Source organism: Corvus cornix, chromosome 6, assembly GCF_000738735.6.
Source record: "Corvus cornix cornix isolate S_Up_H32 chromosome 6, ASM73873v5, whole genome shotgun sequence".
In the NCBI taxonomy this organism is placed as follows: Eukaryota; Metazoa; Chordata; class Aves; order Passeriformes; family Corvidae; genus Corvus; species Corvus cornix.
The window spans coordinates 4,705,893-4,720,892 of record NC_046336.1 but is presented as its reverse complement, the minus strand read 5'-3'; the positions used below and the strand labels follow the sequence as shown (position 1 = coordinate 4,720,892).

The following is a 15,000-nucleotide window of genomic DNA, read 5'->3' as shown; positions in this document are numbered from 1 at the left end:
TGCCATTACAAGTTTAAAACACACTTCTCAGAATCAGAGCAAGAGTTTTTAACCAATCTGACTGCAAAACAGGAAGAACAGATCACAGTTCCACTAAAGTTAAAACAAAATAAAAACTGTAAACAAGCTGCAAGTAATTAATTTGATAGGAAAACACAAGAAATTGTTTATGTTCATTAAGAAAACATAACTAACTTAGACCCACAAGTGGATATACTGGATGGCAATATTAAAAAGTATTTGTGCAATTTCCCTTCTTGTAACTCCATGGACAGAGATAATATCTTTATAACAAAACAACAGCTTAAGCCACTTCGGTTTAAGCTAAACAACTGTTGTAGAGGCCCAAAGCATTTATGACATATTGTCACACAACTGGATTTATGTCAGGGATCTGGACTCAACAAGATTCAGTTTGTTGGCTTGGTGCTTTCTGGATACAAGTGCAGCATTGCTAAGTCCAGGAAAAAGCCCTTTGCTGGGGATGAGCAGCCTCTTCTCGCACTGAAGATTTCCAAATTCAACATTTCACTCTCAGACATGCCAGAGTCCAGCCACATCCCTGCACCCACACAGCTTGAAACACAGGCTTTGATAATGTGGCCTTTTTAAGTGAAAGGCCACATCCCTTCATCCAGGCTTTTTCCTGACCGGTTACGGATACTTCTAGAAAATTACTGACATGCCTTCTTTTTGGAGGGGGGGTTGGGGGCATCTTCTCCATCAAATCTTTAACCATTCTTCCAAACAATCTCTCTGAAAGATTCAATTTTTAAACTAAATTAACTATATCAAATGCATATAAACTGCACCCTTAAGTTATAGCTTGGAGGTGGGAAACAAATTGGAATCAAAATGCCAAGAAATATTGGTCAGAGACCTAGGAAAGGGCAAGGAATGTTTCATAGAAAAGTTTTGCTTTTGGAATATCCCGTAAAGAATAGTGGACAGTTCTGTTCAGTCTTAAAATGTGTGTCTTCACTGAATAGATAATGCCATGAAAAGTTGTCACTTAGCTAAAAATGGATCAATTTTAAACTAATTTCGAAGGAAAGGATTAGAAACCAAAATAGAACTCTCCACAAAATCAGCACAGTTCAGACCACAGACACACAGCGGTACTGCTCAGGCAAAGAAAACAAGTACAGAACATCCCTGCCAAGGCCATAGGCTTGTGCAGTTGTTCCTGTAATCAGAACTTTTCTTACTTTGTATTTACCTGGCTGAATTGAAGTGTGTGTAAGACGACTGCAGTGATGAAGCTTATCCAAAGGCATAGGTGAAAATACACACGTGTTAATGCTTAAACAGTAACAGCTGATAGAAGTACATTTGCTTTCTGGGTGGTGTACAGGAAAGAAAAGGCTCCTGTGGTCTCAGAGAGGATTTAGATTATCAACTCAAAGAAAATACTAAATACCTCTAAAGGCACAAACAAGAGCTATCATCACTTCAAAAAATCAGAGTAAAAAGGATTTCGATGTTCAAAAACTGATCCCATTCTCTTTATTTTAAGGAGATTGGGTATATCTTGAAAGATCATAAAAGGATCAATTTTGAAATTCACCACCCAGAATTAGTCAGAGTACAGGAATTCCGCCCTGGAAGCTATCTTGGCCAGCACATACACCCTCCTGCTAGCCTGCCAGAGTGCAAATTGACTCAAGACATTCCCCAGTCCGAGGGACAAAGTGCTACAGGCCACTATCTGATTTTGATAAAAACAATACACCAAGGGATTTCGTAGCTCTTAGCAGGAAAGAGGTGGCTGAAGGATTACTGGGAAGCTTCACGTTTTCTCTCCCTTCCCTTTGTCCCTTAAGGCTTCAAAGGATGATTGTTTCTTCTGTCGGATACGGTTTGCTTTCAGCTATTCTATCCCAAAGTACTGTGAATATCTCCAGCAAAAATGCCTTCAGATTCAAGACAAACTAAGGTGCAAGGCTTATGAGCTGCTGTGATACCTGGTTGAAGACAGACCATCACTGATAGACTCAGTCCTTCCTGAGGATTCCTTCATTAAAAGTTCCGTGGTATAGTGGTGTCAAGAAAATGCAATTTTCTCTCTATTCTAGTATAATTTTGCATGAGCCCACAGTGACTTCAGCCTGCCCCCTCTGACAAGATGAGGACACAGGTTCCAAAAGCTCTGGAGTCCTCACTCTTTAACACCCATACACTGGAAACAAGCTTCAATCTTCAAAGATGATTATTCAAAATGACAGAATGTAGAATATACATGGATTTGGTTGATTTGACAATGGTAAGTAAATCCTACAACATAATTTAAAATGTAATGTATTTCTGAGCAACAAGAAAGTCTGAAATCCTCAGCTGTGTGCATTTTTTCTTCCTTTGGACTAAAGAGATATAAGAAGTTATGATTTAGAATTAGATTTATAGGCTTCACTTATCCAGCTGGCTTTAGGAACAGGCATCTGTGGTTCCTTCCCAGAGTACATACATACCTAGGAAGTTGAATACATTTAACAAACATGACCAGAAGTTTAATTTCTGCCACTTAATGGGCACAAGTCTAAATGATCTCACCCAGCTCCCCAGCACAGACTAGCAGTGCCAGCATGGGAGCCCCACACGAGCTGATTTAGCCCACCAAAGATCCCCCTCCCAAACCAGACACCAGGTATCTCCATCCTGCCTCTCTAGACACACATTTTCCTTCATGGTCTTCAAGAGTCATATCTTCATTTCCCCTTCATCAGATGCAAAGTGTTCAAATAACAGTCTGGTTAGTACCAGAACAGTTAGTATTATTTTCCAAGACAGGATTAGTTTGGTTGGGTTTTTTTTTTCTTTAATTGGCGCTTTTTTTGTTTTTAAAAAAGCACTGAGAAGGGCAAAAATCACTGAATTGGAGCCAATTCGTTAACACTCCACAGCGTTATGAAAGGCAGAAGGTGTTGCCAGGTGTACACTCATAAGCAACAGTAATTTATGGTGCAAGCAAACATAGATGGAAAAGTCTACTTAGATAATTAGTGCTCATGCAGGGAGACTTTCTGGGCTCCGCTCTCTGCTAACACTAATGTTGGAAAAACTGACACTTTCTACAGTAAATCCAGCTAGAGAGGAAAGGAGACTGAGGCTTGTCCTCCTCCGCACTGGAAAACAGATTTTTTGCACCGAGCAGGACCTGAATCAACAGCACAAAGCAATGGCTCACCCAAGGCAGCCCCCCAACAATGCTGCAATCATGGGGGCAAGGCAGGGGTGCAGGACTGGGGGGCAGCCTCAGGACTCAGAATTGAGCTCTGTCTGGCAGAGCCAGTTAACTTGCATCTAATGACGACTGCAAACTGCTCAGAGCAGCTCAGCACAAGCTCCAGGCTGGGGATTCCAACCCTGACACGAGGTGACTGCCTCAGAAACTTCTCCTCCTTGGGGAGGAGCTGCTGAGGTGTCGGGGACGTGAAGAAGCTGCTGAGAGAGGACCCAGAGAAGAGGTGAATGGAACTCAGAAATGGCAACGCTTGAACAGCAATTTGCCATCAAAGTCATGCATTCCCAATTCCTTGGAAGAGTGGGATCAGATGACCGAATCCTGACTTCTGACCTGACCTAGGCAGATACCATGAGGTTAAAGGTCCGTGCACTAACATACAGAGAGAGCTGGCCTCCCTAAAACTCTCTCTTAATCAGTAACCACCAACTCAAAATAAGACATCTAATCTGAAGCTGTTTAAAATTCAAACAAACCCTTCCAAGTAATTGCTGTTACTTTCCCTCAAATTCTTCCCATTTCAGTTTCACAGGCCATAAACTCTATAGAAAATAATAACTTTTGACTTCCAAGCCTTCCTTTATTAAACTGCCTTACACTCACCAAAGCGAATGGTCATGTTTTTAACAATGCAGCCAAAAGTGAATAGAGCAAAACAGTCTTAATCTGCTCTGCAAAGTCAGTCTTTAGTTTTCCAAATACGTCTCTATAAATAATCCTTAGCTGCGCTGCTAGGCTAGAAGCTTGAATTTCAGAAAAAAAAATAAATATAGAATTAGTGCTCAGTAACCGCCAAAGAAACCACCCACCCTTCCCCAGAAGAAAACAACTACCTCCTTTTGCTTCCACGTTTGATCCAAGGCCATTAAAAGATTTTCTGTTGACTTCAGCAAGTTTTTGGTTTTGGTTTTTTTTGAGAGGGAGGAGGGCTGGGTTTGAGAGGTTGTTTTTTGTTTAACAGCTTTGGTCAAGAACACAAATTACAAAATCCCATCATGAGCCCTTACCTTGTACCCGCCAATGCGATGTTCCTGCTTAAACTCCTTCCCGTTTTTCAGCCACCGCATGGTCGGCGTTGGGTTTCCCATGGCCGGGCAGCGGAACTTGACGGTGTTGGCAGCTGGCACGGCGTGGAGCCTCTTCTCCATTTTGTCCGTGTGTGTCCAGTAGGGTGCCCCTGTTCCAAAGGGAGACATCCAGAAAACATCAGCACTCGGGAACTGAGATCCCTCTCCAGCCCCTTCCACAGCTATAAGGAGCCGCATGTACTCGTTTTAAGCACGGTTTAGGCAGAGTACAAGACTGGAGATCATGTGCTGCAAGTGTCAGCCAGGGTTTTGCAAACGGGTCAGTCTGCTGCTCTGAGTATTCCATTTGTGACAAAATTCCAACAATTAACCACAGACAACCTTTGTTTTGCATACATCAAGTAAGACGGAGGGACTGAGTTTTCATCAGATGCTTCTGACCTCAAGGTGAGTTACTATGAGGGTTCAAACTCAGAATTCCTGGGCCTCAGCTGTGAAACCAGACAGACCAAGACAGAAGTCTCTTGGAAGCATCAGCCTCCACGTTTCCCCTTCTGTGAGACGGGGGATAAAAACGCCCACCTGTCTGACAGCACGCTAAAACCTACAGGGTGTGATGCCAAGGTGACCCGTGCTGCTACTGCCATAGAAACCACTGAAATGTACTTACAAATGGAACGTATTTCTGAAATCTTAACCCAAGAGGAGGAAACCAAATGAGTAAATGTGGATCGGCAAAAAACATGTATCATTTTGCAGGAATTTCCCACACTAATGAGCCTCTTGAAGTCCAAAGGGTCAGTGACATCCAAAAACATGGCATAAAATGAGAGTGTCTTTCTCAGCCCACATTGTCTGAGGTGATCACTCTTCGCAGACCCTGACATGGCTCTCCTGGCTCTCACTCACTCCTTGCCACATCCTGGTCCAGCCTGCACCCACGTTAACATCGTGAGAAGCACATTTGTCATGTACCAGTGGAGGAAATAGCAGAATAAAATTTACAACTACCCACACATTTTCACCCTCCAAAAAGTAAACTTGGATGCATAGATCCAAAAACAAGGTTATCCCATGCTCTGGATCCTTGCACTACTTCGTCCACATTTCTCAACAACTTCATAGCATTGCTTCAGTTGTCTCACCATAATAGTTTTTTTTAAAAGTTAAAGATTCAAGATCTGTTTAATAGTAGGAAACATTAATTTCTTTTACAATGGAGTTTTCCTGAAGCAAATCAGATTAGCGTGGAATTTTTAGGACTAGAGGGGTCCAGAAAAATAACTCCATTTCTCTCAGCCCTGTTTCATTTCCTTCATTAGCAGGCCAACACTCCACTATAAATAAACTCTTCCGTTCCTCAAATATTTATAGCAGTTCTTACAATCAGTGCAAACTCAGAAATCCTGCTACCCCCCTCTCTAAATAAAAATACAGCTGGACAGAAAATACAGGAATAAATCCTTTAACAAAGTCTCTCTCAGTATAAAGAAAACATTCTAAAAGCAAGTCCTATAATGATGCTATGAACGATAAGTGTTTGGGTTGGTTTTTTTTTTTTTTTTTTGCCCGAAGTGGCAATTAGTGTTAAAATTAATGAAGTAGAAAAGCAAAGCAAATTTGTGCATGTAATCAAAATAGAAAATCAAGTAACTATTGAAAATTTAACTGCAACACTAAGGAATTGTTACTCACACTAAAGTGAGTTAGGGATGCAAGGAAAATCACTGTTAACATTATTTGCTAAAAGCAGGATCACATTAAAACAACAGAAGACTTTAAACAAAGCCAACCAGAGGAATTAACTACTACACTCAAAGGCCAAATTACATTACAAGTACACCAGGAAAAGGCAGAATTACTTGCTGGTACTGAGGGATTAAAAAGCTGCTTTCTCTGGACTGCTAAAAGGTCTTGCACAAGGCAATACAAGGTGACCATTCCTGGTCCCTACCCACAGCTCCCACAAAGGCAAAGCAAACTGGGGCAGGTCAAAGACAATCAACCATCCAAACCAGTTTTATCACCATCCCAGACAGAGCTGAGTGCTTACTTTAGCCTCCAAATGGGTACTGCCAACCCAGCCACTCTGCAGCAAGCACGGTTACTTCTCATCACGTCCATCACATGCACCTTTCTCATACATATGGAGCATAAAACGCTCAGATGCAGCCACTGTTAGGCACAGCCTCTGAGCCACGGGCTTCACAGCTCACCCATGGCAATGCTGCCCTGCAGCCCATGGGCTGGATGGGCCAAACTCTGGGAAGCTCCCATCAGGGTGCAGACTGGGACCAGGGCACTGGAGCCAGTCAGGATACAGCCACCAGCAGCTCCCCAAACAAAGCTGCTTCATGCAGCCAGGTCTGTACCATGTCATAGTACAGCCCAACCTCTGGTTTTCTTGAAAATAACTATCCTTTCCATGAACAATCTGCTCCTGGAAAGGCTCCAATACAACAAATGCACAGGGAGGGAAATCTCTGATGGAGACGGGTGCAGAAAAGAGGCCAGGAAGATGCAGGCAGAAATGAAGAGAAGCGGCTCAGTTTTGCCCCACAGAAGGGGAAAGCAAACATCCCAGAATGGGAGAAAGGACTGTTTGGAAAGTTTCCCCTCACACAACCCTCAGCATAACCTGCAATGCTCCTGAATTACAGGTCAGCTTGGAGAAAAACTTGCAGACTTCACATATGGAAAACACCATCTGAAAATGCTCCAAGACATCCTACGTTTTTACTATTGGCAGCTCCTCAGCATGTTTAAGCAAAAGAGGAAAAGGCAGCAATGTCCACAAACCATTACACTTGCCCTCAAATTGTGCTTTCATCCAGTGATTGATCTGATCAACACACAGCTTTCTTCTTTATAGATTAAATCATCATAACCTAAGAACACCTTTTACTGCTTCAATTTGTCTTGAAAGGAAAAACACCGAGCTTCACTAAGCCAGTAATGAACATAGTTAATGAGCAGATACCACCAGGTGCTGACTGCTCTCACGGGCCATGTCCATCACATCCCATCACTGCTACCAGGACAGGTGGAAGTAGGTGGCACCACTGCTAGAAGTTCACAGTAACCACAGGGCAGACTCCAGCATGAGGCAGTAACAAGCAGCAGGGGAACGGGTGGGAATTCCTGATTGCTTTTAGAGTTCTCATTAGTGAAGAAAATATCCTGCTGACCCACACTGCACTCCGCTGCAAAGACATCTCATCAGCCAGATCTCCTGCATGTGAAATTGAAATTAGGAAGCCCAGGGGACCACTTCACTTCAGGACTCCTCAGTTTTTATTGGGACTTCTCTATACAAAGAAATACAAAAGTAGTCAACTGCAAGCCTGCCTGACAAGCCCCTCAAGCAGGCAAAAGAGTGCCTGAAGTGACCACATCAAACCCCTCCAAGGTCTTCAGTACTATTGTATTTGACCTTTAATTAAAAACCACTTCTAGGCAACATCCAATTTTTGCTGCTCCCCTGAGTGGGTTTCCACTCTACAGGATTTGATGAATTTGAACCTTGTTTCATCCTTTCTGAAACTCTTCAAGGCATGAAAGGAACAGCATGTGGATTACATTTAGATACTTTTTGTTCTTGGTGCCAATTTACCATTGCTTGGCCCAGAAGAAATTGTTTAAAGGGCAATAAGGAAAAAAAAATTGTAAAGCCTCCAGTTGCCTGACCAGCATTCGAGGCAGAGCAGCAGCATCTTCAGGGCTACCCAGGAGTCTACAGATAAATTAGTTGGTGGACTTGATTGCAGCCACCACAACAGCTGCTGCTGTGCCAGCATCAGGTCAGGATTACAGAAATCCCTCAAATTAGGGCTACCTCTCAAAACCACAACGAGGATGAGGCAGTAAGGGCCAGCAGTGTCTTTTCCACTGCAGCCAGAATGATGATCAGCACCTAAGTTTGTAAAAGCTAGTCCATGGAGATGACCCTCCAGAACCAAGCTAAGGCCCAACTTTAGGGTAACAAAGGGGAAAACTCAAGTTGCCAACAAAGCCATTTTGTGGAGAAAGGGGACTGCTTTGCAGTGGAACCAATCCTGCACCTTCCCCACGAGCACTAATCCCTTCAACAAAAGCTGGAAGTAATAAAAAGCTATTCAGGATGCAGTCTGGAACAAATCTACCACAGTGTTTTTTCAGACAGTTAAAATATCTGTCAAGCTAAAGGGACGCCAAACCCAGAGTGAAATCTGCTCTCCATGCCTCTTGCTGAAAAATACACACAGGGCCAGTGGTCAAATGCACACGGGTACACAGCAGTGCCCTCCTCTCCCAAGGATGAGCTGCTCCTCACAGCTACAGAGTCACCTACAGCCTCCACTGACTTCAAGAGCAATTGTATTTTCTGGGCAGCCTTAAAAATTACACTAGATTTCCTCAACAGCGTCTCCACCTGCATTTGAAAACCTTGGCCTCTGAAATATGTATCTGTAACAGAGGCAAAGAAAATAAAACAGCTTAAAAGAATACTTAGCAGCATAAATAAAACAGTTCTAAAAGGTTTGTTTTAGTTTTAAGTATGCAGGAATGAGAATGCCAAGGTTCAGCTTCCTGTTGAAGGCACTACAGCCATTTCCTGCCTCATCTCATCATAATTAACATGCCAAGACAGCTGGACTTTATCAGAATTGTTTCATCAAAAAGCAACAACCTTTGAAGACCATGGCCTTTTGTTTCCATCAGTAAAGGCATAACCAGGCCAATTTCCATTGCTTATCCTTAATGATCACAGCTGTAATTTGTATGTAAATTATCAGTTTAATCGTTTGAGATCTGCAAAGCTCAAACCATGATTCAGGAAACACTTAAAAGGCTTCTGTAAAAGAGCAGCAGCCAGGGGCTCTTGTGAGGTCGTGGACTACCCCAGGCTCTACATCTCATAGGCAGGAGAAGGTAAAAGACATTGGCCACTGTGTACCACTGCCTGCCCCCCAGCACACCCAAGGAAGACACAGCTCCTGGTTAACTCTTCCATCTGCCTTGTAACACAGTATCTTCCATTAGAAGTGGCCTCTTGGATGTGATAGAAAATGTTGAAGAGGAAAAGAAGGCTTACAAGGCACACCACACCAAGTCCCACCCCTCACTTTCATACAGCTCTGATCTTGCCAAATCACAGCCCTCTTTCAGCAGCCTTGTATTAATCCAAGGCGGTCACTGTGATGCAACTTTTCACTGAACACAGAACAGTTGGAGGGACGCGGCACCACGAGCCTTTGGTCGTTGTCCTGCTTCCAGCTCAGGCCATGGGAGGCTGCGCTGCTCCCTCAGCACACAGTGGCCACCTTTTAAAGAGCAGTCCAACAAGGAATTGCTTGTGGAACACTCTGCTCAGGCCCAGATCTGTCTTCTTGCAGTCTCCTCCCTTCCATCTCCATGGCTGCACTTTCCCCGCCATCCGCGATGTTTAAACGTTTGCACTCGAGAGGCATCTTTCACTTGGAACAGGGAGTGTGCCTGGCCCCTGCTGCAGCACACACCCCTGTCCCAGCAGATGGACACTGTCAAGGGCCTTTCACCAGCTCCCCAATCAAGATTGATTAACAGTAGCTCAAAATGATAGCTCGTTTTACAAGAACGTCATTAGCGCAACCACTGAGTACTTGCTCCCTGTCGCTGGAAGGGCAGGAATCCTTCTGAGGCCATTACAGAGCACAGCTGCCTTGAGAGCAGGTCCTTTACTTATTCCAAAAGCCATTTATGCTCACGATGGATCACCAAAGCCACCACTGCAGATCAGAAGCACAATTGTTACTGAAAATATTGTAAGCCCTTTTCTGACCAACACCAACAAAGCTTTAAGAAATAGCAAACATCAGAAGTGTTTCCTAAAGGCAATTTCTAAACATGGTTCCATCTCAGGGCAGCACTAACATTGCCTGGATTGGTGGGTTTTGCCTAGACAACCTCTTTTAAAAGCAGTGTCCCTTTTCCAAACTCTCCAATTATCTTCGCCACCACATTCCTCTGTCAGGGCAGCCTCCAGCTGCCTGATCTCAGCCCCTTCCAGAGGCACCTGTGCATCAGCCTGGGTTAATCACACCAACAGATGGCAGGGGCCAAACAGGCAGCTAGGAACTTATATCATTTTAAATAGCATCTAATGTTTCACAGCCTCAGACCAGGGGCAGCCGCACACAAAAGGCACTAACCAGGGGAGCCGAAATCAGGCTCGTACTTTATCACCTGAACAAGTGTTCCAAGCTGCAGTGCAGCTGCCAGTTACTGATCAGGCTGAGCAGCACACACACTCCCTGCCCACTGTGGGTGCCACTCACTGACATCTCCCCTGAAGGATTTCTCTGCTCTCTGTGTTATTGACTTTACCAAGCACCAGCGATAGCAAACCACCAGGCACCGAGGGGGTTTTGCAATGCTGCACAGCAGCATAAGGAACCAATATGAATTTTACACACCTTTTTTTTTTTACTCTTAGAGAGTGCTCTATTTAGAGCTTATTAATAGCTTTCCAAATTCTCTGAAGAGGACGAAGTTTAACATTCAGATAGGTTTAAGGCTCTTTAGCCCATTTTCATCATGTATAAGTAACACAAAATGTGGGTTTAGCGCTGAATTGCCTGCTTTGCAACAAACCTTAAGGTCTTTTGCAGACAAAAGAACCTCATTGTCTCCAAATTCATTCTCCCTGGGTAGATTTCTGCTGAGATTAAGGATTGAAGGATTTTCCTCCTTACAATTTAATTTTTTTTTAAAGTTTCCATACCACCTTTTAACAAAATGAGCTGGATCTTTGTTTCTTCTGTTAAATTTCTTCTCAGGTTCAGGAAAAGTTAGTTCATCTGTGAGAGTCTAAACCAGACAAAGACCAAACTTCGATTCAGGAAGAAAGGAAATGCAGGAAGAAGGGAGGAAAGAAAGTACAGACCAGAAAAGCATGTTCAAAAGAATATTAGTTTATTTTTATTTTTCTTTTCCAAGTTACGAGCTACGTGAAACAGAAAACGGAGGAGGACAAAGATATCACTATTTGACAGTACATGCAGTTAACAATCAGGAAGCTCTGAAGACAGGAGTGCAAAAGATGGGACATAATTTTCCACGTGGATCTTGCTAGTGACTTCTGGCAGCTTGCTGTTACTTACTCATCTGATTGCTGTCATTCACAAAGTCCTCGGACCCATCATTGTCGTCTTCATCATCCCCAGAGGAAAGAGCATCTGCACATTAAAAACAACCAAGTCTTTAAACCAGCCTGGTTTTTCTTTTACAAATAAATTGATAAGCTACATCTTGGACTGTATATCAAGAAGAACAAGTGTTTATGTTAGTTGTGCAGAAGCTAGAGAAAAAGAAAATCCAGCCACAAAATGTGGTATTTCTGCATAAAATTGTAACAAAACTAGCTAATAGTCCTGAAGTGCTACAAAGTCTCCCAAGGAAGTTTGCTAATTGCAAAAGAAATCTCTTTCCACTTAAAATTTTAATTTCTGTTGAAGAAATTCAGTTGAACAGAACTGAGCATCTCCAGAACAATTTATCTCTAAACTTGAAGGATGTAGAACACCTTTTTTCCTCTTCTGATGCAGGGGGCAAAAACTGTATTCATGCTACTGTCTTTATCATCATCACAGCAACTCTGTCTAATTTAATCCTGTCAGAGTGGCATAAAACAGAGAGCTCTTCAGCAGCTGTTAATCACTACAGAGCCCGTAGATACAAACTGAGTCCATTTCAGGGTCAGGACAAGGAGAAAAATCCCCAAAACAGCTAGAGAACTCAGCTTAACTCACTGTGCCCAAGTGGACTGTTTCATGTTATGTCATAATGTGTCTTAGCATCACATTTTACAGCTTCTACATGCAAAAACCTGTGTTTGACTCACTCACCTGTAACATTTACAATGAAGTACAGGGTATCACTGTCTAGGGTCCTAACAGCAGTGCAAGCATAGAGGCCCGAATCTCTGGCTGTGGCATCCTTAATTTGTAAGTACTCCCCAATAATCACTGTCCTATTGTCGGGCCCCAAAGGGAGCCCATCCTTAGTCCAACTGATCATGACGGCGTCTCTCAATTGACAGCGCAACTCAAGCGGCTCTCCTGGAAGTGCTGAGTAAACATCTGGCTGAGAGATTTGGTATTTGGTTGGCGGCTCTGCGAAGGTGGAAGGAAAGGAGGAAAAAATAGAAGAAAGAGAAGGGAAAGGAGAGAATTTCCAACACAAGTCAGTGAAGGCCCTTTTCATCCACAGAAATCAAGTTACGTTAAACAAAAAAGTTTCATCCAGATCAGCCCAGCATTCTGTGTTGCAAAACTGAACCGCATGCGAGTTATTTTCAAGAAGTTAACCGCAAGTAAAGCTCAGGCACTTCTGATCAGTGTCTTGGCATGTCCCTTGTCCCCAGTGCCACACTAACACACGACCCTTCTCATTGGTCACAGAGAGCTGGGGACAACGACTGGGGGCTTCAAAGGACTTGTAGGAGCAAGAGGAGTTCAAAAAGCAAATTCTAGTTCCTATCTTAGCATTTGGGTCCACAATTCAAATGAACAATTACCTTTCCTCACCTGATTTTAATATAAGTGGCTTTTTTGTTTTTAAAACCTGAGAAGTGCTGTTTTGAAAGAAAAGGATACCCAAAAAACCTTTCACTCACCAAGCTAATAAACATGAATTCCTATACACAGCATGTACGATGTCTTTAATTTTCCTTCTTGTGCCCATCACAAAGTCTCTACATTTGCCTCCTACACTGCCAACACTACTCTCCATGACAGTAACTTTTTCCTTTAAATTCTTTTTTTGCTTCATTACTTATTTCACAACCTCTCCCAAGTGGAATACAGCAGAAACCCATGAGCACAAGCGAAGCTTTCAAAGTCAAAGTATGCACAGAAGTTCAGAACGAAATGGCTCATCTGTCAGCTCCCTTTTGTAACCCAGTAACAAGAAGAATGTCAAACCACAGTCTTTTTCCAAAAAACTACATATGCCTATAGTTACTAGAGCTTCATCCCCACCCCTTACAAGGCCAGCTCTCAGCAAGGGGAAAGGAACTGCAGCCCCGGGCACTCCAGACTGTCTCCACAGTGCAGTGGGAAGGCTCAGCACACCTACGATGGACTCAGGCTGTCCCAGATACAGGCACTGCTTCTGGAACTGCTTCCTCCCTACCACCCCAGAATCCCTCTCCTAAGGGCCTCACCAAGGGCGGCAGGAATAGTAAATAAAGGGAAGAAGCACCGAGGCATCTTCTGTTTGCTCAAGGGGAGGGTCAGAGCACACAGACAGCTGCTCACCGTGCACCCTGGACACGTCCTGCCCTGCACAGGCACCAACTGTGCACCCAGAAATAAAACACCTCTCTGTCTGCTTGGGACTCTGAGGGACTACCAAGAGGTGGCTCTTTGATGTCCACGCTTCCTTCTGAGAACACCAAAACTCTGAAACTGGTATTTCCTTATCCTTGGGGCACAACACTGTCATTTCTTCTACCACACGTTCAACAGGAAAGGCTGAAACAAGCACCACATCTGAGCAGGCTGTAGATGGGAGTCTGGAAACGCTGAAGTTCTGTCAGTAGTTGAGTTTTGTGTAGCCCTGCAAGGAGCAGGGAGTTGGACTTGATGGTCCCCATGGGTCCCTTCCAACTGGAAATACGATTCTGTGACCACCAGAAGGAGCCAGCACAGTGGGGGACTCATGCCTTTTAGATATCAGGTTCTACTGATGGGCTTGGAGACAGCATGCCCAGTTTCTCTCCCACTCATCCTGCAATCCTGTTGTTCCAGGCATGTGCCCTCCCAAAGCTTCTCTTGCCTTTTTCCTTAGGGCAAACATGTTTTCTCAAAGAACAGGTTTGACACATGCATCACACCAAGGTGGCACATAAAACCCATCCCAACACGGCCAGTTATGGAGACTGTAAAGCTTCTTGAATTTCGATTTTAAAACAAGGTCTCTAAACTTTCTAGCGTGCGGAGTTCCATCTCAGAGTCTAGGACAGGCTCCAATGCAGCTTTATACCCCTTATAAATGAATTCAGTCTCGCCAATACAGTCACGAACCCACAGATCTGCAGCGCAGGTGTTTCACTGAGTGCTACATCATGCTCTTAGAAATCGAATTTCCAGAAGGAGCATGAGCTCCTTTCTACATGTATTTTGTCACAGTAATGAGTGCATTTGAGTCTGCTTGAGAATTTTTTTTTAATTAGATTTCACTGCGAAGTAAAAAAAGGTACCTGAAGCCAGTTACCTAATTTACTTTGAAGTTGGTAAGACTTCTTTGTAACGCTCTACCTGCAAAGAAAATTTCTTTTACAGAGTTTACACTGTGCCAAAAACATACTGGAGTCTAAAAATGTCTTTGTTTAAACTTTTTAAAAGCCACCTTAGGTGATGATACCTCAACCCTCCTTTAAGCGCATTAGAGCCTTTTGCTGAACAGTGCCAGGAAACTCACAGGATGAGCCCACACACAATTAAAAGGAAATTAAAATGAAAATTTTTTAACATCAAATCCCTGATTTCATCTCTTTTAAACTACTAACCCCAAGTTTGCACTGAGTTTTCAACACAAATCCGAATCCAAACTCTAGAAGAGTAATATATTTCAAAATTACAATTAAAAAAAATTCCTCTTACAAAGAAAATTACTGGAACACTCAAGAAAAACAAGTTTCAAATAGGTATTAGCATTTGGTATGCATTATCCTCCTCCATTTCTTTCTCTCTAGAGTATCAGGGAAGA

At 43.2% G+C, this 15,000-nt stretch overlaps 1 protein-coding gene across 12 annotated transcripts in view; it reads right to left on the bottom strand.

Moving 5' to 3' along the window:
• The window catches only part of FGFR2 (fibroblast growth factor receptor 2), an 81,103-nt gene that overhangs the window by 47,902 nt on the left and 18,201 nt on the right, over window positions 1-15,000 (bottom strand). For 7 of the 12 annotated variants that reach the window (XM_039553521.1, XM_039553519.1, XM_039553522.1 and 4 more), the window contains exons 3-5: window positions 12,135-12,401; window positions 11,391-11,465; window positions 4,249-4,418 (exon numbers count right to left, since the gene is read on the bottom strand). In XM_039553521.1, the coding sequence (XP_039409455.1) occupies window positions 4,249-4,418; window positions 11,391-11,465; window positions 12,135-12,401 (512 nt within the window). The remainder of the gene's footprint in view (window positions 1-4,248; window positions 4,419-11,390; window positions 11,466-12,134; window positions 12,402-15,000) is intronic. The other 5 variants (XM_010408163.4, XM_010408145.4, XM_010408139.4 and 2 more) reach the window with 2 other exon arrangements.